The 25,491-nt window shown below is 26.9% G+C and overlaps 3 protein-coding genes and 1 long non-coding RNA gene across 6 annotated transcripts; 2 read left to right on the top strand and 2 right to left on the bottom strand.

Moving 5' to 3' along the window:
* Nucleotides 1–410: 410 nt before the first annotated feature.
* Nucleotides 411–14,197, top strand: LOC132919944 (LHFPL tetraspan subfamily member 2 protein). Of its 2 annotated transcripts, none has more exons than XM_060981895.1 (5): nucleotides 411–696; nucleotides 10,672–10,831; nucleotides 11,135–11,428; nucleotides 12,566–12,679; nucleotides 13,786–14,197. In XM_060981895.1, the coding sequence occupies exons 2-5, from the start codon at nucleotides 10,681–10,683 to the stop codon at nucleotides 13,926–13,928; spliced, it is 702 nt and encodes a 233-aa protein (XP_060837878.1). In that variant the 5' UTR covers nucleotides 411–696; nucleotides 10,672–10,680; the 3' UTR covers nucleotides 13,929–14,197. The 2 variants fall into 2 exon arrangements, with proteins under 2 accessions (XP_060837878.1, XP_060837877.1); XM_060981894.1 differs by having other exon boundaries at nucleotides 412–664.
* On the bottom strand, nucleotides 10,929–12,569 carry LOC132919946 (uncharacterized). Its single transcript, XR_009660680.1, has 2 exons — nucleotides 11,667–12,569; nucleotides 10,929–11,609 (listed from the first exon to the last, which is right to left on the bottom strand). It is a non-coding gene; the product is annotated as an uncharacterized LOC132919946 (long non-coding RNA).
* Nucleotides 14,198–16,856: 2,659 nt separating the features above from the next.
* Nucleotides 16,857–22,704, bottom strand: LOC132919943 (zinc finger FYVE domain-containing protein 1-like). Of its 2 annotated transcripts, none has more exons than XM_060981892.1 (12): nucleotides 22,434–22,704; nucleotides 22,107–22,356; nucleotides 21,673–21,957; nucleotides 21,366–21,594; nucleotides 21,087–21,298; nucleotides 20,846–21,012; nucleotides 19,416–19,544; nucleotides 19,218–19,335; nucleotides 18,147–18,317; nucleotides 17,886–18,051; nucleotides 17,675–17,803; nucleotides 16,857–17,611 (listed from the first exon to the last, which is right to left on the bottom strand). In XM_060981892.1, the coding sequence occupies exons 1-12, from the start codon at nucleotides 22,445–22,447 to the stop codon at nucleotides 17,385–17,387; spliced, it is 2,097 nt and encodes a 698-aa protein (XP_060837875.1). In that variant the 5' UTR covers nucleotides 22,448–22,704; the 3' UTR covers nucleotides 16,857–17,384. The 2 variants fall into 2 exon arrangements, with proteins under 2 accessions (XP_060837875.1, XP_060837876.1); XM_060981893.1 differs by having other exon boundaries at nucleotides 22,519–22,704.
* A 143-nt stretch (nucleotides 22,705–22,847) lies between these two features.
* LOC132919945 (zinc finger CCHC domain-containing protein 17-like) lies at nucleotides 22,848–24,792 on the top strand. The gene is made up of 6 exons (XM_060981896.1): nucleotides 22,848–23,014; nucleotides 23,529–23,684; nucleotides 23,747–23,829; nucleotides 23,900–24,029; nucleotides 24,104–24,316; nucleotides 24,546–24,792. Exons 1-6 carry the CDS (start codon nucleotides 22,979–22,981, stop codon nucleotides 24,612–24,614), a joined length of 687 nt encoding a protein of 228 aa, XP_060837879.1. The 5' UTR covers nucleotides 22,848–22,978; the 3' UTR covers nucleotides 24,615–24,792.
* The last annotated feature ends 699 nt before the right edge of the window (nucleotides 24,793–25,491 follow it).

Raw genomic sequence — 25,491 nt, 5'->3', positions numbered from 1 at the left:
TTTTTAATTACTTTTGCTTGATGATTATTATAAATAAATAAATATACCTAAGTAATAGACCGGCATTCTGCGAAAGTTGAAGACTTCGGATAGAACCGGCATCACAGTTGACTATATTATTATCGTTGTAAAAACTTGTATACAGTTGTTTCTAGACATTACCAAATTATATCTATGAACTGTACAGCGGTGCAGTAATATATATATTATATATATATATATAATAGGTATATGTACTGCAAATGTACACCGTCGGCGGCGGAAACCATCAACCCATTCATAATAATATTATTATAATATACGAGTATCGGAGTATGATATAAATATAATATTATATGCATATTATTATAATATATTATACACGACGGCCGTGGCGGTCGGCAATGCACACGCGCGTCGCGCAGACCCATCAGACACCCAGTCATTCGGTCACGACGCGCGATCACGGCATGTCGTCGGTACGCCGCGTGCACGGGACAGCCGCAGTTGTTGTTGCGTTCGTAGTTTTTCGGTTATCGCGTTTGTATAATATTTGTAATAACAAACGATTATAAATATTAATGTAGTGCGCGTTTCGTCATAAAACGATATTTAAATATTCGATTCGAATATCACCATATTTCAGTATTTCGTTCCACAGACGGTCGTTGGCTACAGTTTCGCGGTAAATAAAAAAATAATATTATTTTTAATTAGGTACGTAAGTTTGTCATATGGTCCTATACTTAACTTGTACAATAGTACAATACACACCGGTTACACATCTTAATATATTGCTATACTGCACACGTTTGTTAATATCGGATGCAGTAATTAACAACTGAATTAAGCGAGTATTGCATTATTCGATTAGTATTATTAGCAATATTGTATTATTGTAATTATTAAATACTAAATAGACAGTATCTACAATACAATTCAATTGTGTGACCGCGGACCGCGATTGGCGCGATCGTTGCTTATTCCGGAAACGATATAGGTAATTATGGTTTTCGAATGTGTAAAAAAATATAAATAATATATAAATTAGTTTAAATTATCCATACGAGGTGGTTTTTTTTATCAGTAACGTGAGTCATTAGAATCAAAGGTAATTATTGAATTAAAACGGACTTTAGACGCGTGCATAATATATTATGTATATTTTATTGTGTAAATGACAGTCAATATACCAAGGATATTGTATTGTAATGAACTTAATTAATTAAAGTAATTTATATTTCTATATATAACTACATAATACGTTTAATACTTATTAGTTTTTTATGACGTATAATTGTATGAACCTAATGGCTTTGAACGTTTCAATAAGGGCATTACTGTATTATGAATATCTTAATAAAATATCTAAAATTTTATATTTGTTTACAATTTTTAAATATATTTTAAAACATCACTTTAGTTACTACAATATATAATGGTATTTAACGAACCCGTATCATATTGGGATAATCACAGTGAACATTGACTATGTATTTAGAATGAAAATATAGTTAACTTTGTGGCACAAAATTGAAAATGATAAACAAAACCAAAAAAAAAAATACCGATTACAGAGTATCACTGATTATTGACCAATGCACTAAGATAAATAATAATATAATAGATACTAACGTCTAACATTATAATATTCTGTTGTAAAAAAATGATTTATCAAAAAAGTTCACCGATCAATCCCATTTTACTTTAAATTATGTATTTATTCAAATTATTATTTTTAGAACTCTTAAGTATACTTAATTAAAGCCTAAATTTTCGAATATTCAAATTTTTTGTCATTTAAATTTTAAAGGGTCTCTATTGACAATAAAAACTTATTTTTAAAATTTTAACCTCTATTTTTTAGAATAAATTGTCCACCATATAATTTTTTTAATATGTTGATGTACCTTAGCCAGTTTGATTGAATAATTTCAAACTATTCAATTTTACGTATTAAGGATAATAGATTATAGACTATGATAATAATAAGTTTAAAAAACAGTTAAAATAAAATAATATTAATTTATTACATCTTATAACTTTTTAAATCGATCTACTTATAATATAATAATCATTTATAAAAAATAAGATTCAATCATTAAAGAATACTTCTAAAAATTAAAATCTAAGAATTTTAATATATGGTCTTTGGGTACTTAAAGATTTAAAAATTCAAAAATTTAAATAAATGCAATATTATTGGACAAATCGGAGATGTTTTCTTGGTGAATCATCTTGTTAGTCATTAAACTCATTAAAGTATTTTAATATTAATTTATTTAAAAGTTTGTTACAGTTATTATTTTATAATAGTTTATTTACATGTTTATATATATATATATATATATATATATATATATACACACACTGATTCATTACCTACCTTATTTTTTAATTTACGAAAGGATTCAGGATTGAATTTTAAAAATATGACAATATGTTAATATGTTTTTGATATGTGAGTAGTCCGCGTTAAAAGAAATTTATATGGTTTTTATGTTTAAGTTATGAAAACATCATTATGGCTAAACGTAAAAAATGCATTCTATATAAATAATTTTGAATTGCATAAAAAGTATTACGGGGTAAGTGTAATCTTTATGTTTATCGCGTTGTCATTCATTTTATAATCTTCTTTAAATGTATTCATGTTCGTGAGGTTCAACTTTTACTGTATAAAATGTGCCTTACTATATCGTACTAATCCCTGAATACATGTGTAATGTACTAACCCACAATTTATAATAGTAGGTATTCTTCATCTCTTTGTATTTCTAAATTATATTCCTAACTTCCTAAGACACGATCACCACACTAAGAAATTTATTTACTTACTATCGTTATCTTTTTTTTAGGAATTTTCAATTGCGAATTGCGAAAGATCTTCAATATACTTTTATTTCTAATAAAATACTTATTTTCACTAAGCCTCATAAAATTTGACACAAAACAAAAGACATATTTCTTGCAATACAAGTATATAAATATCAGTTTGAATAATTTAACAGGGTACAACAAATTACGATAAAATACAACTTATGTCTAATGTATATATTATTATAATTTGATTTATTTAATTTTTTTTCTATGGACAATTTAAATAAGAAAGAAGTGTAAACTGTTAAGTTATAATAGTTTATAACTAGAATCACTAGAAATTATAAAAACAAATTAAACGATAAGAAGCAATTATTGATTAATTTAGATACTATAATTTCAAAACTTGTAATACATCTAATAATATTTGATAATTATAATAATCATTATTTCATGTGTATAAAATATAAATACATGAAAAATTATAGTTTAATTACCTGCAGATGAACCTTGTAATTCTGTCGATTGCATCGTTATATGTAAATGTAGACGATAAATATTTTAATTTTCGGGATTATTATAATGTTTTAATGTCCAGACAGTTTGTTATTATTAATACAAAAAATACTCATTAAAAACGTAACAGAAACAATTTGCCTAGTAATTATGAGTAAATGTCAACAATAAAAAGTCTAAACTAGATGTGAAGTACCTAGGCGTAATTAAAAGTGATTGATAGTAAACATATGTTATTCGAAAAACAGATCTTAAATAGTTGTATTTTGAATATTTACACATGAAAAATTATTTTATAATAATCATAATAGTTATAACTAATAAGAAAAAAAATTAAATCAGTATGCATTATTATGCGTCTAACCTAATCTATTGTAAAAAAATAAGGTTATTTTTTTAACTGAAATATCACATAACTAAGTACATAATTAATGTTTTATACACTTATAATTTATACCTAAATTAATGTATTATAATATACTATATCCATACATAATAAACATAAACAATATTTGTGTACAAATATACTATTAGATTAGTGATATACTAAAGAATATTCTTTGCACATTGCACATGGAATGGACGTAAATACTAATTACTATAATAAGGGTTATTTATTTGTACATTGATGTTAATTAATATAACTATTTATATATGATTTTGTTAACGCGTGAGAATACTGTAGTAATTTAAGAATAGACTAAGTTGTTTAGTTAAACGTTTCATTTAGAAAAAAATATTTATTTAAAAACTGTTCCAACAATATAAATTATTTAAGTACCCATATTGCTATATTGGCTATATTATGTTTGTTATATTATAGGTTCTATATCTTATACTTTACAATGGCGAATGCTATTTGTTGTGGACGTTGGAATAATAGAATCAATCATGAATAATTTTCAAAGATCTTAAAGTATTTTCGAATGTCATACTACTCATACTTAACTTATAATTCATTCAAATATTAAAACTCTATTGTCTCTATTTTACTCTTTTATCTCTTAGGGAGTTAATCTTCACTAAAATATTATAGTAATTATTTTGGACTTAGTTCTTAGTTTTCAATTATGCAATTAAAATAGTTAAAGGTTTACTTTGATATTTTAATACTTATTTTGAAGCTAATTTGAATTAGTGTAGTAATATTAATTTTATAGATACTTAACACAAAAATAATTTGAATTCATTGAAAACCATTGTAAATGTTAAATTGAATATTATTATTTTATTATAAGCTATGGCTTCATAAATATATAATACGAATTTGGATTTGGGCGTAGCCTTGCGTAGGATAATACGTATTTTAAATAGTCAAAATTCTTACAAAAGATTTAGCCTACCTGGCCACCTGGCTATATAATACAAACTACAAAACACACATAATAATATAATATTGCAAAATTTATTAAATTTATATTTTATTCGTATTCGTTATACACTTATACAGTTATACAGTACCTATACATATTTTGTTTATGAATTATGAATTATGATTATTATTGTAACTTGTAAGTTAAATATGTATTATATTATGATATAAGTACACTGTTAATAATAAGTATTAATTTTGGCACCTTTTTTTAATAATTTATTATATGACTGTTAATTTGTTGATATTGTAAATATATATTTTTATGATTTTATGTAGATTCTACTTCTACTTATAATTTATATTTTATAATATTCCTTTGGTCCATATTATTTATTTGTTATTAATTACATTGTAGTAGACTAACAATGACTAATAGAATGACTTAAAATAACTTGAATAGAGAACATGTATGTATAAAAATGAACAGCTGCTTCAATATGTTCGTTTCTACACTGTAAATGTACATAATATAATAATCGAAAATATCAGCGAATAGTCAGTAGAAAGTTTCACCAAACATTATTTGAAGTTAAATATAGATATTTGATAAATAAATTTACCTACCTATTACCTATTATAGGACATGACTACACGAGGACTTAAAAATATAATATTATTTTTTAGGTACCTATAATAATATTACTATATATCATAAATTCATAAGACTACTTTAAGCGTCTATATACTTAATTATTAAAAGTCTGAGACCACCCATTTTCGAGTAAGTTTTGAGTTAATTTAAGAATATAAATTAGTAAAAAAAAACTCTGATGTTTAAAAAAATGTATTTATAGCATTTAACAAATTAATATAACTGTCATACTAATTAAACGAAAAAAATGGTGTATACGATGTTTGTATAATAAATAAGTATATATAAATTATAACATAACCATAATTATATAATCTATAGTTATAATTAGTACCTGCAGGGAGAATAGGAAATATATAGGATAATGTAGCATCTACATTAAATACTTAACGAGTTTTTAATCATTATTATATTATAAATGTTATTAGTTATTAGTTATTACCAATATATAGTCTAAGAAATATAATATCTTCTATGCGGTAAAACATAAAATATATGCGTTTAAATATAAAAATCACTGCAGTCACAGCTGTGAGCTGAGTGGTATCGAATTCTCGGTTATAGTTTACAGTTTATACTTTATAGATAAATACCGCTCGTAATTCGAAACGGAAACCCCTTGGTAACCCAAACATTTATTTACTTAGAAAATCATCAGGACATTATTTTATTAACATTAAAAATGTATAAATGTATTGTAACAAAATAATCATGTTTACTTCAATAATATCATAGACTAATATACATATATATAGATTCAATAAAATGGTATTAAACTATCTTCTTTAAAAAAATATATATAATGAAATGTTATCTTTAAAATGCAATACAAAAAAATGTATACTTGACAATGATAATGTAAACGATGTTAACTTTGTTATTATGAATTATGAATTTAAAAAAAATTAAAAAAGTATTTTCATATCAGTTAAAAGGACGGTGCGTGAAGGTACTATATTATATAGCTAATATATCTATATTACTATACCTATATACTATATAATCATCGTTTTAAATTACAGCTATATTTGTTGGTGGGCATATAAAATGTTTTAAACTGTAATGTCGTAATTACAAATATTTTCTACTTCGATTTCTTATTTTATCGTTCTCTATTCCGTCTGCGGACTAACTTTTATTCTACACTGCAGTATGCGATTTTTCAAATTTCAAACCGGTTGCTCAGGTGCACTGTAGACTGCAGTTGTTGCACAGTGCCCGTAGATTGTGTTAAACTGGAATAAAATATTCACTCGTAATTAACGTAGAGACGATTAACAAAAAATAAAAATAATACTTAGTATTAATTGATATTTGGTAATTTTAATTTAAAATATCGATGTGTGTAGTGTGTACTTAAGTACCGATGTATAAAAGTGATTTAAAAATCAAATGTTATAAATGCACTAAAAATTAACTGTTGTTAGTTGTTTTAACTGTATGTTTGTAATTTATATACTTTTAAGCACCTATACATCTCATATAACTTCGTGAGTTATTAAAAATGTATTATATTTTATATTTTTATGGTAACTACTATATATACCTACCTAGAGTTTCAAACTAGAAACATTAATGATTTCACAACTTAACTCAACGCGACAAACTTGCTTAATTACGTTAAGCAGTTTTATACCTAAGATTACACAATATATCTACTAATAGTTTCACGATTCTAATTCATATTGAATAAATCGTATCTGCAGTGTGTCGAATTTTTTTAAAGTAAGATGGTTATTACTTAGTGTTTATAAGATTTGTCGATTTGTGTAACATTTTATTTTTAGTTCACTTCCCAACGCGTGTATTTCGAAAAAATACATATTTTATTGAATACTCTAGAATTTTCGATAGTTAATATATTTTATCAATATAATAATTAATATATTGTATAAAACGATTTAATCTAAACTTAAAATGCGTATACCTTTGTACATTTATTTTTGCACAGTGGCTTGTTATCCGGTTATCGTTTGTCACCCATAAAATAAATATTAGAAAGTCCATCGTATGAGTCTAATGATGTAAACTATATAATTTCATAGCGTATTTAAGTCACGTGTTTGTATAATACACATTATATCTATACACTATACTTTTATCATATTCGTATAGATGCATATTAAAATGTATTAATTTTGTTTTCACGTCGACACTTTCGGTACCACGCAACAAATAACAACGAAATATTGTGTTCAACAATCAACACTGATGCAGAACGATAACCATGTTATACATACCACCTACCTACTATAATAATCTATCTTATGTGTATATACTGTATACATTATATATATATTTATTATATATGTATGTATATACAATATAGTGTAGGTATTATGTTTTTTGTTTTTTTTTCGTTTGTTTGCTTTGCACGCAGCCATACAAATATTATGATGCGTATTTTTTTAAACTGTTTTATTCCCCATAGTAATATGTAAATTTTGATGTACAAAAATGATTAAATTACTCCGGATGAACAATTTTGGAATATATTTTGTTCATATTATATCGAGTATGAAACAATATATCCCCGACGCTCTTCCGTCTCACCCACGCATCCCTGTTTATATTGTATTTGCTTTTAATTTGTTTTCCGAAAAAACGATCAGACACTGGAACTGAATATATAATAATACGTATATAAATTATACATATATCATTTAAACATTTAGTATACCTATTATAATGCTCTTGTATTATGATTTATGAAGCTGTGATAACCAATACAGCTGGTAATATTATATTCGTGATCTCTTATTCACTAACTCACAGTAGATATACGAACTATTTCGACGAAGTGCGAATACAGTATGCACCACTTTATTACACAGGTGTCGGACACTGTGCTTAGACTTTTACGCGTATAGACTAATAGACTGCATAATAATATAAAGAGTTTAAAAATATTTCACTTTCACAAATACGTATTATTATAAATGTTAAATAATATATTATTATATTATTTATATTGATGTAGCCTTGGGCAATAATGCAGTATAGAAGCATACGTGAATTCAGAGCTAGAATCTTAACTAACAAAAGATGAAACATTTCTGTTTCATAGTCACGCGTTTTTCGATTTGGATCGGTAATATGATGGCGTACGACTCACGTTCATTTTGTCGAATCATTACTATTATTGTTTTTTAGTTTTTTACTTTATTGAATGACAATTGACAATGTCCATTTTTAAAATCCGTTCATTTGTTGTTTTGTAATAACATGAAATAAAAATAAATAATTATTTATAAGTATTGATATAAATTGTTGATACTCTTCAAGAAAATGGGTGGTTATTACCTTAAAAAAGAATCACCTTGCACGTATTATAGTTGTATATTGTACCGTAATGTGTGATGCACTCAACTACTCTATACGTACAAGTCGACCAATGAAATAATGTGTTGTTCGGCTACCGAGTCTTCTACAAGTTCTACATAACAAAATATATCAAGTAATATGTGGGCAATGATGCGCTGTGATATACCGGTCGGATGATGTAAATTAAGACGTCAATATTGTGTAGCTGGTTTTAATTTTCGTTCGTTCATTATGTTGCCGGTTAAGAATATACAGACAAAAAAAACACATTAAGGGTCTTCTGTTACGCCGTGAATATTTAAACGCCATTTTTAATTCCTTTTTTTATTCGGGTGTACATTTTTCTCTTTCAAATCACGGCCGCACACCACATGCCGTCCAGAATAATATCGAATTATTATTCGTGCCGAGTGGCCTATAGATGCGTCTCACCAATACATTATTATATACTCGTATAGTGTACATGCAGTATGCGTATTCTTTTAATAACGAAATCACAATATACCTTCGCCCAAGTGCAAGCGCATATAATATATACAATAATATATATTACTATAATGGACGATCGAGTAGGTAACGACAATCTACACGTATTGTATATAGACACGCGCTCAGTATAATATATAATATTATAAATTATAATAATAAAATATCGTAGGTATCTATACTATATCTACCTTCAATAATAACGTAAAATGAAATTCCGATCGTGTTGTTCCGGTGTTGTTTTCGGACACGGACAAAATTTTAAAACAATATACGCGATCAAAATATACGTACATAGGTATAATATAATTAAATTATTATTATTATTATATTGTCGTCGTCGGGGTTTCCTAGCGAGGTTTACACACATCGCCCGTCATGCAGGAATTGAACCAGGTGCGGTCGTCGGCGGTGCGCGCTGCAGACCGTCTCGACTGCTCGTCGGGGGAATTCTTTTTTTCGAGGGTTGATGAGCGCACGCAGGGTTGGGATGCCTCATGCCCGTGACTAAGACGAATAGTAGAGGTAAACGCAATAAGAGGGTATATATAATATTACATATGACAGAATGTACACATGAGTCACTCGTATATATACACACACACACACACACACACACACACACGACACACAATATTATATAAATATATACCTATATATATACAATGCAATAGGTTATATTATTATTATGGGCGCAGACGGCGCAGCAATGAAAAACCTTTTTTTTCCTATCTATTAACGGACTTACAATATATTTCATTATAACGTCATCGTATATGTTATGCTGTTGTTATTATGGTGTTATTCTTACACAGTTATATTATATATACGTGAATTGTTGACTGTTGTAGCCGCAATGTATGGCAAACGTCACTTTGGCACAACGAACACGTGTGTAGACCATATTATATTATATTATTATTATTATATCGGAGGGGCCGGTTTCGTGCAACGTGCACCTCCTATATATTTATATACGATATTATATTATGTATTATATGGAGTATTATAAAACAAGGAGATTTCGCCGCAGTAATCAAACGAGAGCCGCTATATAATATACGCATGTAATATAGCTGTGGCGAGTGTGGCGGCGGTTCCCGCGACGGTTTTAACGTTTTTAATTTGGTAAAATAACCCCGGGCCCTTTACCTCGGTATATTATGCTTTGTTTGCAGTGCACGTCTATATAGATAGTATAGTGTATACGTATATAATACATATATGTATATATATATATATGGGCATGCAATACGACGTTCGTGCGATATCCACTTTATTATCTGCTATATCAGAGATAATACGAAGTGAACTAAACACTAATTAGTAATTACTAATATTATAACATATAATATATATTATAATTTATATGTATACGTTTATTTGTATTTTGTATTATATTAAATTATTATAGTGTATATTATAAATAATAGTCTATATAATTTTTTTTTATTTTTTTAAAAGAAAAATTATTATTAAATAATATTAAATAATTATTATTATAAAAGATTTTAAATATATTTTAATAACCAAATGAATTAAACAAAAAATAAGTTGATTTGTTAATTTGTGTGTGCAGGTCGAAAAGATGTATTTCATTCTAACCGCCAAAAGTCTACTGTGGGCCACGTTGAGCGTGGTGTCCACCATTACTCTATTCACGGCCATTTACTCGCCGAAATGGCTCATCGGACCTACTGATTACAACTGTCTATCGAGCAAATCGTTGTCCGCTGAAAGTAAGTTCATTCAAATTAAACCCACGTGTAATTTAATAATTTTGCGTCTAAAGACGGTATCTAACCGCAGGGACGGCCTCGAAAAAAACTATATGCCTTATGCCCATGTGTAATTCATTTTACATTATTATTTATTACGTTTTATCATATTTTACAAACTAAAAAAATATATATATATATAACAAACAATAAATATACAACAATACGTGTATTCATAAATATTCACTTGTACACTGCACTAGTGCATCACTGCCTAAAGGCTACTTCAATGCAATTGATAACCGTTGGATTTTGTATTCACAGCGAACAACACCGTGGACTCGCCGTACTACGAAGTGCGCTGCCGTCCGTCCGTGGGCATTTACTACCGGTGTAAAAAAATCAACGGTAACCAGCACTGTGGTTCGTTCGCTGTCGAAGGACTGGCTACGGATTCGACGATGTTCCCGTTCGTATGGAAGGTCGGCCTGGTGTTAATGTCCGCTGGCGTTTTCGTCAGTTTTTTAATGGCTGCTTTGGCCGTGGTCAGCTTTTGCAAACAATCGATAAGCAAGAAAAGCGTGTTTGGGATAGCTGGTTCTGGGCAAGGACTCGCCGGTAATAAATAATAATCTAATATTGTAATATATCTACTGATTATATATATTATCAATGAATTAGCAAGTATTGCATATATGTAATATATATATAAATAGACAAATGGTACCTGATCTGTGTAATATAATATAAATTGCCGTGTTTTGCATGTAGCTACTCGAAATAACTTCTGATGGAGTACCTGTAATTATATTCTGAGGATTAGTATTTAATAATTTATAAATATTGGTACCTTTACCATCATTTTGTCTCTCTGACATATAATCATATAATTTTCCAATCTTAACAGCTCGTTGAATTTATCCGATATTTTATCAATCTTAAAATGCCGTGTCCTTTTTTTATACCACCAAAGAAACCATATCTTTTAGTTATTATATTCCAATTTTCCAAGATTATGCTGCGATAAAAGCAACAAACTGCTACGAGCAGTCTACATTTGTATATTAATATATTATAATATATTATACAAACTTTAAATTGTATTTATTCTTATATACATTTTTAGGAATTAAATAAATAATAATTAATACATACTATATGTATTATGTGTAGGTGCTATACTCATTAGTCATAAGTTATTACGTACATGTCGCCATGTCGGTCGATATAAGTAACTTCATAAGAATTTATAACAGTAAAGTCGTTGTCTAGTTGGGCTGAAGGTGACCATATGTTTGAATTCAAAACGAGACAAAAAAAGAATCGCTCTGAGAGAACATTCGAATGTGTTGGCGCTGAATGCTGAATATCGCGATGATTATAAGTTATAACCATAATATGTCATTCGCTCCAATATTCATTTTTTTTTATTTTTTATTATTCCCTCTTTAGCTGTCCTGCAGTGCATCTAAATGTAAAATTTGGAAATAAAAAAGAATAGGTAATAAAAATTATTCATCAACGAAATACGATTTTTGTTATTTTTAAAGCCTACCTTATAAATACGGGACATTTTAGTGTCATAAGATTCCCTCGGGAACAACGAGACTGCAGACAGCCGAAAACGGCACTGCCCTTTTAAAACGGAACGTATGGTCACCTTATGATGTGATGTAGTATCGACTATAAGATATATGCATATAATAAAATATATAATACAACCAAATGTGACGAATGTTTATTTTTGTCTTTTAGTTTTACTCTATTTGATCGGTGTTATTTGTTTCGCCGCTGGTTGGGGTTCGGAACGCGTGGTGATGCTGTGTGGAACTCAATCCGTGCCTTTTGTCTCTGCGGATTGCACGAATGGTAAGTTGTGTATAGTGTATACATATAATATAGTTTAATAAGAAATTTAAACGACTAGACAATTATAAAAAATACGAAAAAGTCAAAACACCCGAGAGCATAAGATAACATATAATAATATCATGTATAAATTTATTATAATATAGCAGTGAACGAATTATTATAGATAATTATCTGAAGTTTTACTATTATTATAAACACGAGTACTGTGCCGTGTACTATTATTACAAAAATTGAAATGAATTTTTTTTTAAAATTAAATTGCATTTTACGTTTTACGTCACGACACTATGATCCGCGGATTTCTTGGTATATGGCTGCAATCGGCACGTAAAAACAAAAAAAATACAATTGCTTTTTACATTCATAATTACAAACTTCAGTTTTCCTTTTTTCAGTTTTTTAATTTTTCATATTAAAAATACCTTCTGTTCGTAGTCGTTTAATCCGTCCAGATGTCGGAGGTAATATTTTAAGATAAATCATCTGTGACGAATACTCGAGGTATACAGCATCTACAGACTACCACTCTTGTAGACTTCCGAATAGGATCAAACGATAATGAAATACAAATAACTGACATTTATTAATAATATAGTCTTTCCTGAGCCAAGAATATCGTGGCAGTAATGGTTTTGATTAATTAAAAAAAGAATTGTTATAAACGTTTTCATTTCCGGAATGAACTATATCTCCTATTCTCCTAATCCCGGATTACTTAAACCAAATTCAGATGATTGAATGCTTCTAGCTCACAAGTCACAGCTAGTTGGATATTTTATTAAACTTTACGGGAATAAGTAAAATATTCCTACACAAAATGAGCCAATTAATATCATACACTAATTATTATTTTAGAGGAGCTTAAAGCTTTGAATAATTTTGGAGGCTACGCTGTTTTAGCTGAATAATATGTAGTGTGATTATACAATATCTTGTCGATAGGCTGCAATAATGATTGTAGCAAACAGACAACAGTCCATATAAAATAAAATAATACTCGTATATACTTACCGCCTATACGGTTTATAGAAAATACCTCATCAATTGTGCCTTTACCTTCGCATTGCCTTATAAATAACATATTTTGTTATGCGATTTTATAGGATCAGGTTTGTACACTGCAGCTTTTGGTATTGTTCTCACTTTCGCCACTGCCATGTTGTCGGGACCAGCGGACCGGGCAACGTCTAGCGACAAAGTAGCACTTCAACTCGAACAAGGAGAAAATATTGTCTTTTTATTATAATGTTATTTTATAAATGTTTATTTTGTACTTTGTGCACATGTACATAATAATATTTTAATTATAATACGTACTTTATAATTATATCTACTTAATTGCTTTTGTTACGTAAAATCTTATACCTATATCGTGTAATGATAAATATTTATAAGCGATACTGTATTTTTATTTTTTCATATTTATAAAAATAATTGTGTACACATTTTCAATGTGCTTTACAATATATTTTTTATTAAATTGTGTCGTTTTAATATATTTAATAATTTATATAATTTCTTGTTGCTTGTACTGTTTGTAGCGCTGTATACCAATTGAGTCCCCATACCTGAAGGGAAAAAAAATTATATACTAATTGAGTCCGGGGTTAAGAAACTAATAGTATACGAATTGAGTCCGAGGATTATTTTGAGTAAAATATAAAATCAACCGTCCGAGTCCAGACAAAGCGAAAATTATGCCGCACAGCCGTGCCGGGCGTCAAAATGGATGTACAATATACGTATATAATACTATATATACATTTCGTTCATATCATTTTTATGACTTTCATCAGATAATATAGTAACATATTATTATACTATAGGCCGGGAATTTTAGATTTTATTTCTAACGTCGCTAGTAAAATAATTACCGATATCTACTGATATTGTTCATATCAACTTGGAATTTTTTTTTTATTATATTACACACTCTAGTTTACGAGGTACACCAAGCATCATGGATGAAGTTATACTAAGTGAAAGAAATAAAACTATATTTGTAATCGACGGATACAAATTTCGTTTTCACAAGAATTTAGCCAATAATCACCAACGCTGGACTTGTTGCAAAAATAACTGTAAATCATTTTTTAAATTAAATGAATTTAATACTATAGTTGAGAAATCTATTAGTCATAATCATGAACAACCGAGTGAAAATTTAATAAATAGACAGAAAATTGGCAATAAATTAAAACGTAAAGCTTTAGATGATCCAGTTGAGAGACCTTAAAAAATTATTCATAGAGAACTCAGAGAGAATGATACAGATACTTTAAATACCTATGACTTACAATTAATTCGAAAAAATATACATCGACATGTTAGAACATGCTACAAATAGTCCTAAGTCTATAAAAATGGGAAGGAAAATGTTTTTTTTTTTAGTTTGACGGGACTCAGTTAGTATTAAAACAAGGATTCAATTAGTATTATACCTAAAATTTCACTGGACTCAATTCGTCAAAAAAGGTTATACTGGGACTCAGTTCGTATGCAGCCGTTTGTAGGTACATGGTTGTTTAATTGTTAAAACAGGAATTTAAAGTTCTAAACCCATATTAGATCTAGGTATGAATGGCCTGTTGTCTCAAAATTCTGTCAGATGCTAATAATTACATAATATATATTTTTGTATTATTTAATAATTATTTCAAATAATATGAATAATACTAACTTAGTATACTATTGAAATACCTAACTATGAATGACAGTGATTTTTTTAATGTAAGAAATTCATTGTTTTAAAATTAAACTAGGTAATTTTTGAAAATACCTATTTATTTTACCTAATTTAAGTCATTAAAAAATACAATTTTACTATTTTACTATTTTTTATTATTATTATATTTTTTAAGTGACTTATTGAAATGACAACATACGTTTTTAATTTCATATTTTGTAGAAGAATATTTTTTGATGTATTTTGATATATATTAATCAAATTTCTAATGAGTTAATTTAATTTAATAAAATATTTCTAATTTCTAATAATTTATATTAGTTATTAACCAGTATTTAAAGTTTTGATAAGCGAGGTAGAATATTATAAGGGCTGATAAGTGCCTACGCAGGAAATTGTCTAAACTTAAAAATACAACATTAAAAAACAATAAATAATTAACTACTAGTTGTAGATTTGATTTTAATGCATTGAGAAACCACCCAAAAATATTCTTAAGAAAATGCAATAAATTTCATAATTTATGAAATTAAAATGTGTATGCTTACTGTTTTATAAACATTTAAAAGAATGATATAAACAGTAATGTTATTTCTTTTTTTTTTAGAATGATATTTTTAAATAGGTAACTAAAAATAATGTCAAATTGTTCAAAAATAAATTTAAAAAAAAACATCCTATATAATATGGTCATTCAGTACATCTGTACATTTAACTAGCTTCATACAGCCATGAACGAGATTTAAAGTAGGTAAGTAGTAACTCAAGTCTCGTTTAATAATGTTGTATCTAAAAACTATATAAATATTGAGATTAGAGTAATTACAAGCAATATTTTTGTATACGTTACTATTAGAATAAATGTGTAATATATATTATCATTTATATTAGGTTGCTTTTATTACATAGTAACAATTAACAACCTATTTATTTAATTCATTATATAGTTATAAATTATAATATATATAATCTCAAGTAATAAAATATAGTGTTTTTATAGCACCTTATGCAGACAAGATTATAGTAGGTATTGTTTATACAATATACTATGTAATAGATAGTAATTTAGTGTTGCAGTGAATTACAAGTCACTAGACTAGTACTTTATATACGTATACAGGGGTTCAACCCCTAAATAATTTTTTGAGTGCATGCTTTATACTATTTTATATATATAATATATTTGTCTAGTTAATCGTTCATCATTTTTTAAAACTATCATACTAATTTTAATTAATATGAAAAGGCAAAGGGCGAGATTTGGAGGCCTATATTCATTGATCAAAGGACATTTTTGATTATATAGAATGCTTTGAACTTCTAGGGTGTTTTTGAGAACAAATTGGATTTAAGATACTTTATTTGGTAAAAATAATAATAATCGCTATAAAACCAATATAATCATTGTTTTGTTTAGAATCTGAAACATTTCTTAAATTTATTTGATTTAACATAAAACTATAGAAGTCAGATCAAAGATAGCAATAGTATAGATATAACAATTTTTTTTATTGGTTTATTAATATTATAAATAATTAGTAATATATGATAAAATAATAAATATATAACTAATTATTCAAGTAATTACAATTTTGATGAACACTTTAAGTCTTTTAGAATATCATAAAAAGTACAAATTTGTAAATTGGTCAATAAATGAGTATTTAATAAAATAAAACAAACAATAAAATATGATAATTAATACTAATTAATGATAATGGAGCTATCATAACAATGAGTAAAACTAATAGAACCACCAAGAAATCAAGGAAACCACTTAGGACTAGCTTAAATCATACCTATCACAGTAATTTGTTTATGTATTTTTGGCAATGAAGAAAAAAAATGAACAATACCAAAAGGAATAATAAAATTCACTGGCAATTTGTATTTCAAATTGTCAATTTTTTAAGTCGCTATCCAGTTTGGAATACCAAAATATGATGCACATTATTAAATTAAATAAAGGTTATAAAAAATTAAAGCAAAAAAAAAAATATATATATATATATGTACTTATGTGTCTTGGTTAGAACACAAATCGCACACTCGTACAGGGTTAGGCCAACCTCGGTGTGGGACTGGTTTTCGATGGTTGGAACAACCGGAACAAACGCCTTGGCCACAACCACGACAATGATGCAATATTAAAGTAGATCCAAATTCTGATTTACATATATAACACTCTAATGCCTCATTATCAGGTACCCAATAAGATGGTCTAGCTGTATCTTTGATAAGATCTAAAAAACAAGAATAATTAAACACTAAAATATAATAAATAAAATAATAGTAATTGTTCTAACTTTTTGGATATTCTAGAACAGAAGCAACAGAAGATAATGTTTGTACTACAGCTTCACTAAACTTACGAGCCCCTACTTCGTTTTCGTCTCCCCGACTAGATGAATCTGAACAATTACTACTTATGCTTCCTATAAATATTTTTAAAATTAAAAAAAATAATTATTAGAATTTTATAAATCATGACCTAAGAATTAAGACAAGAGAACAAACCAGATCGTTTATAACAAAAATTGCACACACGAACAGGTGTATTCCATCCTCTTTCGGGAACACACAATGTTCGTTTAGAACATTCATCACAAACCCCTTCTCCACACGCTCGACAATGATGTTTTATTGATGTTGAAGAAAATTGTAATTTACAAACAATACATTCCTAATACCATATCAATTACTCTAATTATAATTAATTTATATGAGTATAGGTAATAATATTAATTTAAAGTATTATTTATATGATCTAAATGGTACCTTTATTTCAGCATTTGGTTTCCAGTATTTAGGTGCAAATTGATCAGCAACCCAAGAAGATAACAAACGGGATGGTTCATAACTAACACTAGCAACTGTTTCAGAAAGATAAGTTACTCCATCCAACACTTTTCTAGCAGGGTTCATACTTGATGAGGAAGGCAAATCCATCTAAGCAAACACATACAATTACTTTATTGTTTATTAGAATATAATCTTATATTATAAAATAATAAAAAATGTTCTCAGCGAGTATACTATATAAAAACAAATATAGGTTTAATTTATTTTAAAAATTTGATAAATTAGCAAGAAAACGTTGAATTAATTAAAATTGTAAAAAAAATATATGCAATCAAATATAAATAATTAAACCTTAATAGGTACATTGTTATATCATTAATTTTTTATGTTTAACATGAAATAATATATCACCAAGTTTGACCTTTCTATTTATATAAACCATTAGTAACCAAGCGGAAAAGAAATACATTTAATTTCAAATGTTATAATATTTTAATAAAGTGGATGAGTATTGTTTCTTTGACAATGAATAGTCGAATATTACATTTGAAGTTGAGTAGTTTAAAAGTCGAGTACTCAAAATTGCTTGAATATTTGAAAATTTCCAGAGCACATGGACATTGGCACATTGCTATGTTTTATCATTGACATTTTAATTTATTAAGTGTTTTAAAATTTAATAGATATGAGATATAGAAAAAAAATTGAATACTGGGGAAAAATAAGGTTTTTAAATATCTATAGTTTTTTATTTTTCCAATAAAACAGTCAAGTACTTGATTTAAGTTAAGTCGAGTAAATTTGAATACTCCATGAGCACTCGTGTTTACAAGTATAAATACAAATCTAATAGTATTCAAATTCGATACAAAAATGTATTCAAAGTTGATTACTTTCTCAACTATACATTTTACATTTGATAAAAATGAAATGAAATTTATTTGGTATATATTAGATTAAATATAAAAATTTCTTTTGGTTTTTTATATTACTCAAATAAGAATGATATTAACATGTAATTATTTATGTACAAAATATAAATCTTACACCAGGCCAGATATGTTTTGTTTCTGTATAAACGACAGATTTTTCTGGATCATTATTTCCATACCAATACTGTTTACTACGATAAATTACACCACATTGTGGACAATCAATGGTATACCTAAATTGTATGTTAAAATATAATACATAGTGATATTAAGTATATTTATTTTATCATACTTTAATTTGGTGAATATTTACCCAGACAACGCATATTTAAACCAAGAATTTTGGTTATCATTAGTATATTTTGTTGTAACAACAACAGGTGTTCCGTTGTCTGCACACACTTTACAAATATAAACCGAATTTTCAAATTGTGACTGATACCTGAAATATATTGTATTTCATATCATTAACATTATACTTGATATAAGACAATCAGAGCTAGATTTAATGGATTTTCATTTCTTTCACATATACAAGTATCTATTTCTACAAGATTATTTAATTAGACATTATAAAAACAAAACTCTATTCAGCATCATAAGTCATAACTGAAGAAAAGTGAATAATTATTAAACTAACACTTTATTAAAACTATCACTGCTTTTCCAGCTAGAACTAGTAAGTAACATAAATATAAAATATATATGCCAATATGTCATATATTGATATAGACAGAAATAATGATATAACCATTTATCATATAAATATTCAAAATAAAGAAAAATTATTTAACTACTCGTCTGAATTATTTTTATGTATCGAAATACTTTGAAAAAATTCTTCACATTATGATTGCAAAAAAAGTATAGTTTCATACTTAAATTTATTTAGTTAACACCCAAAACCCCTTCTAAAATATTGTAAAAAATCATAAAAATTAATTTTATGCATTTGCTTGTCCATACTGAGTGTATGCACTTATACAAGGGTTTGAAATGTGGGCGATTCAGACCTAACTGATATCATAGACCAAATTTAATTTTGCATATAATGGCATATTTTTTCATAAGTGCATATAATGTATATATTTTTTACAAGCTTAGTAAATAATCAATTTATTTTATGTTTTTATTTTGGAAATTGGAAATAATACTGCCATACTGGCGAAAAAAATTACTGTCAACACGGTATACAATTTTATCTTCTCTAGTGTTAATTAAAAAAAATAAATTATTTATTGGTTTTTACACTGGAAATTTTATTATATTTTATTTGTTTAAACTATTTTATTGATGTTGAAAGGTCCAAAACTCCTAATTAATGTTTGTAGCTGTTTAAAGTAATATAAATTTATGATTCAGATTTGAACATATTTTTCAATTATTTGTGCATATTAAAACATATGCCACATTTTTAGTGCATATAATTCTGGTATCTAGACTAATAACTAATCATTTTAGATATTCTTGAATAAAAAAATGTTGTATTTAACATTTTTCTCTATTATAAATATTTTATTGTATACATGATAAAATGGCTGTAACATAAATATTGAATAACCTAGTATATACTATAAATATTAAAAAAAAAAAAGGAAAATCATAAAATGTTTGTGCCTTAGCCCTCAGCCTATGTTTTAATCTATCTTTGAAGACACTATAAATATTGTACAGCAAATAATGAATAATATCAAAGAGTGATCAAATACATAACAAAATCTTAAACACAGTATGTAATATTACCTGCATTTAGAATTGTTAAAATGGGGAATGTTATCTTTTAAATGTCCAACACTATTTGAACATCGTTGTTCACAAGATTGACATACAGTCGGACATGTTAAATGTTGATCTGGAAAGAGCGGTTCAATTGAAGTTTTAATTACGCCAGTAAACTTGTCGTTCAATGCCTAGAAAAATAAAATATTTTAACTGTAGGTACACTATGTGTAAGAGTATTATGAAATACAATATATTATTATACCTTAAGAGTCAGATAAACAATATGTGGAGATCTCTGTGGTCGATTACAGTTTTTTTTAATTTCTTCATTAAGTACTTCTCTAATTTGACCAAAATCTGTTGGTGGAATAATAGTTTGAATTCCCACATAGCGAAGAGATGCAAATCCATCAATGTCAAGTTGTAATTCATGAAATCTATCTTGTATCTGCTTCGAGACATCTTTACCATTATCTTTGAAACAAATACATATTAATAAAATTGTATTGGTATATACTTAAAAGTAACTATCAAAACTTACAACGTCCTAACGGTTCAGTGTTTCTAGTTTCATGAAAAATACATAATGTTGGTCCTTTTACAGAATCAGCACATTTAATTGGATCTATTGATCTATTACAAACAGTAAGTAAGTCTTTTTGAAAATGTTTTATATATGACTTAGATGCTGAACCAAGAAAATTAAACATATCATCTTGTAATCGTTCACCTTTAACTCTGTATATAACTACATCTGATACAGCCAAGACCTAGAACAGTTTTATTTTCATATTATTTAATAATACTTAATATTATTTGAGTATAAATTATGTTTAGATTTAATTTACCTTAAGCAAAAGCCTAGTCCTTTGTTTATTATGAGCAGTTGATCCAGAAAATCCTTCAGTATCTAAACACACAACATTCAAAGATGGATCAAATGCTGCCCAAACTCCAACTGTACACGCTTTTTGTTCAGAAGATGTACGAAATACTTCTGCACCTCTAAAAAAACATTGATTCAATGTGTACGACTTTCCATCTCCAGTATTTCCAAATATAGATATTACTTTAACTGGATTAGTATTTTTATATCCATTGAGACGTTTTACAAACGTTTCAACACTAGACACCTATGCAAATATAATGATTACAATGAAAAAATATTAAATATTTAAATAGTACTTAATAAAATGAAGTAATTAATAATATGGAATAAAATAAGACGCAATATCAAAATCTGATAACTAATCAAAATTCTCCTTATTGTAATTAAACATACCTTCAGTCTTTCTTTCTCATCGAGAAGTAAGAAGCTATGACAATGACCATCACCTTCCTCATCACTGTCATTGTAATCGGGAGTAAGTTTTAATGATGTAAAATGAGATGTGAGGGTCACATCTGGAAGACCAAAATCGCTATGAGCCGAAGAAATTGTACTGACAGGGGTCATTATGGCTGGTAACTTGTGTTGGTTCTTTAAATGGCCTAAATGACCATAACAATCGTCGTCCATTGACAAGACATCTCTAAAAATATTAAATTATACACAGTAAAAATAACTATTCAATAATTAAGTATTACTAAATTACGCAGTATTTTTTACCTATATACGTTCATGGTTACACACAACACAAGTAAAAGTGAGTGTGAATATTATCATCATTGAGCAAATATATTATAATATTTACCTTATAAATGCATTTATGATTGTGCACTTGCAGTTTATGTTTAACACTAATGTTTAGGTAACGCAGTTGATTATGTAAAATGGTGATGAGTTATGATGTTTAAACTGTTTTTAATTATATGAAGAGTTTCAGGCAACAAAGGAACAACAAAAATTAAAATAAACAATGAAATATAAATTCTGCGTAAAAAAAATATTCTTATCAGATTATCATGGTCTTGTGTTATCATAAAATAACAACCAAGGTGAATCTTTGAATAGATATTCGTGTTATCAATCATGTTTTGATTATTTGAACTGCAAGTGAATAATATAGTAAGATAACAGTTAATATTAAAAAGTTTAAAGTAAACAGTAAACAAAAAACCGAGTCGTTCTTGTTAAAGTTGTATATTCAAATGTTTTTATTGCTATTTTATATTTATTAAGATTAGTATAATGATTAATGATTTATAATAATAATGTCTATGAATATAAATGACATATTTATAGGAGAAGTAAGTTTGTTAAACAGTTTTAACCTGGATAGTATATTAAAAATTGTATCTTCAGTTTCAATTGTACTAGTTTTATAAAATCATAAAAATCAAATTAATCACTTTTGTCAGGACCAATTTGAATGATAACAATTTTCTATTTACCTAATTTCTTTTTTTTTTATCATATTTTATCATTTTCTAAATTGGTTTTAGGACATTTAAATTTGATTTCTACTACATGATTTAAAATCTATAAAAAATGTAAAAAAACTTTTATATATAAACATGCAAATAATCATGTGTAACCTAAATCAACAATTTTATTTAATAAAAATATTAAAGTGCTTGTTTAATAAATTACTAAAATAAAATACGATGCTAGCTGAGAAAAGGTTTAAATTATAATAGTATGGTAGTTCTAAATAATATATTTTAGTATACTACAGTCAAAAATACAATAACTGTATTATTGTTATTAGTAACAGTGAGATTGAATATTATTTGAAGTAATTGCTTCATGGTTAATTTTTAGGTTGCATCTGTACAAAACTATGGGGCATTTATTAGAATACCAGGAACTAAGCAACAAGGTCTTGTACATCGTACACAGTTGTCTAGAGTACCTGTGGATGATGCTACAGATGTTTTATCTAAAGGTGATAAAATATGGGCTAAAGTTATTGGAACAGTAAGTTAATTAATTTGTAAGTAATTATTTTACTTATATTTTAAATATGCTTTATGATATAGGATGACGGAAAAATTTCTCTTTCTATGAAACTTGTTGATCAAGGTAGCGGCAGAGATTTAGATCCCAATGGAGTTCAAATGTTGTGAGTTATAACTTAATTGATTATTAAACTATGAAATAATATTTTTATATAGTTATGTAATAATTTTTAGTCAAGATGAACAAAGAAGAAAGATTCAACCCAATTCTAAGGGTAAAAGAACAATTCAATTAGATGCAGTTTATAACACAAAGTGTGTGAGATGTGGAACTGGTGGACATTTAGCCAAAGATTGTTTTAAAGTATGACATTTCATTTATAAAGTCATTATATTAACTCGTTATTTTATTTTAGTTAAATAATATATTAATTACAGGGCACATCTGGAAAAATTTATGATCTTTTGCCAGAAGATGAGGAGACTGAGGTATTACATATAGCACCTAACCAATCTGAAAAGTCTGAAGTAATGAATAAAGATGTTTTATCAACAAATGAAAAAATCAAAAAAAAGAAAAAGAAGAAAAAATCTAGCGAATCAAAGAAAAAAAAGAAAAGAAAAAGACATTTATCAACTTCTTCTTCAAATGTAAGCTAAAAATTAATTTAGTTATCAAAATGGAGTCAATTTTTGACATTTTAAAGTAGTAATAGAGTCTGAACTTTAAAAAAAAAAACTCATTTTTTGGTAAACTTTCCTTTTTATTGGTGTCAGACTTTACTTAAAAATCTGACTTAACTTCTTTTGACCACACATACTTAAAGAATTGATAACTAGGAATTATATTAAGTTGATCTGTTTAATTATTTTATTATAGAGTTCCAGTTCTGAGGAGGAAAGTTCGAAAAAAAAATCGAAGAAACACAAAAAAAGGAAAAAATATTAACAAAATACTTTTTATAATATAACATATTATAATATAATTCACTGACTTATAATGTAGTTTAATTTTATTTTAAAAAGTTAATATATTTTATTCTATTTATTATTAATGAACAAGCTAAGACTATGTAGTAGATACTAGACACATACTTTTCCATTTATATTTTTAGTTGAAACTGTTACATTATTTTTTAATTTAAAAAAATCAAACCTATATAATTTTCAAAGTTCCTAGTCCCAAATTGACATTAAGAATTTTGTTTTTCAATAAATACATATTTTAGAATATCTATTGTCATCAATGTAATTTACATTAATTCTATTATTTCTATTCAATGAATTGTTATCATTCTACCAATTATCATTTTAATTTATTATTACCATGTCACAGGTGTAGTCCTGGGGTAGGAAAGGGCGATAGTACCTCCTGTTACCGTAGACTCTGGAATGTTTATTTTCAGCAGTCAATAAAATGCATTGTCTTGTCAATAGTGTTTTGGCCATATCCGTTTATATCAGTCACCTCCACTATAAATATTTTCTGGATCTGCGTTTGCCCAAGTAACATCCATAACCAATCTGTTATTAAAAATCATAGTATTTTTACTGCTTTAAAAACTGATGAAAGATAGAAAAAGAAACACATGTAATTTAAAATTTATATATATAATATATATATATTGCTTCGCTTAAAATACAAAATCTATATGCAGACACTTCAATACTTTATTAAATTTCAATGACGATACTCGGATAATAAACATTTTAACCTAATGAATAAATGATAATTAAAATTATAATTAAACGCTTAAAATAAATTTCATTGTATTTTCTTAAGTTTATTTTATGTTTCGTAGAGAAAGAGAGAGAATGACAAAGTG

The sequence above is a fragment of the Rhopalosiphum padi genome, chromosome 2 (genome assembly GCF_020882245.1).
Source record: "Rhopalosiphum padi isolate XX-2018 chromosome 2, ASM2088224v1, whole genome shotgun sequence".
NCBI lineage: Eukaryota > Metazoa > Arthropoda > Insecta > Hemiptera > Aphididae > Rhopalosiphum > Rhopalosiphum padi.
The sequence above is the reverse complement of the archived record's forward strand: the minus strand, read 5'-3'. Positions and strand labels throughout refer to the sequence as shown.

Bases quoted from the DNA above. Each gene is read 5' to 3' on its own strand.
- LOC132919944 (XM_060981895.1), top strand. From the start codon at position 10,681: ATGTATTTCATTCTAACCGCCAAAAGTCTACTGTGGGCCACGTTGAGC. The intron at 11,429-12,565 runs GTAATAAATAAT...TTTGTCTTTTAG, and splicing joins TTCTGGGCAAGGACTCGCCG to TTTTACTCTATTTGATCGGT. The intron at 12,680-13,785 runs GTAAGTTGTGTA...GCGATTTTATAG, and splicing joins CTCTGCGGATTGCACGAATG to GATCAGGTTTGTACACTGCA.
- LOC132919943 (XM_060981892.1), bottom strand. The intron at 21,299-21,365 runs GTAAGTTTTGAT...TTTGTTTCAAAG, and splicing joins CACTGAACCGTTAGGACGTT to ATAATGGTAAAGATGTCTCG. The intron at 19,545-20,845 runs GTAATATTACAT...AATATATTTCAG, and splicing joins TTTAACAATTCTAAATGCAG to GTATCAGTCACAATTTGAAA.
- LOC132919945 (XM_060981896.1), top strand. From the start codon at position 22,979: ATGTCTATGAATATAAATGACATATTTATAGGAGAA. The intron at 23,015-23,528 runs GTAAGTTTGTTA...GTTAATTTTTAG, and splicing joins ATGACATATTTATAGGAGAA to GTTGCATCTGTACAAAACTA. The intron at 23,685-23,746 runs GTAAGTTAATTA...TTTATGATATAG, and splicing joins GGGCTAAAGTTATTGGAACA to GATGACGGAAAAATTTCTCT.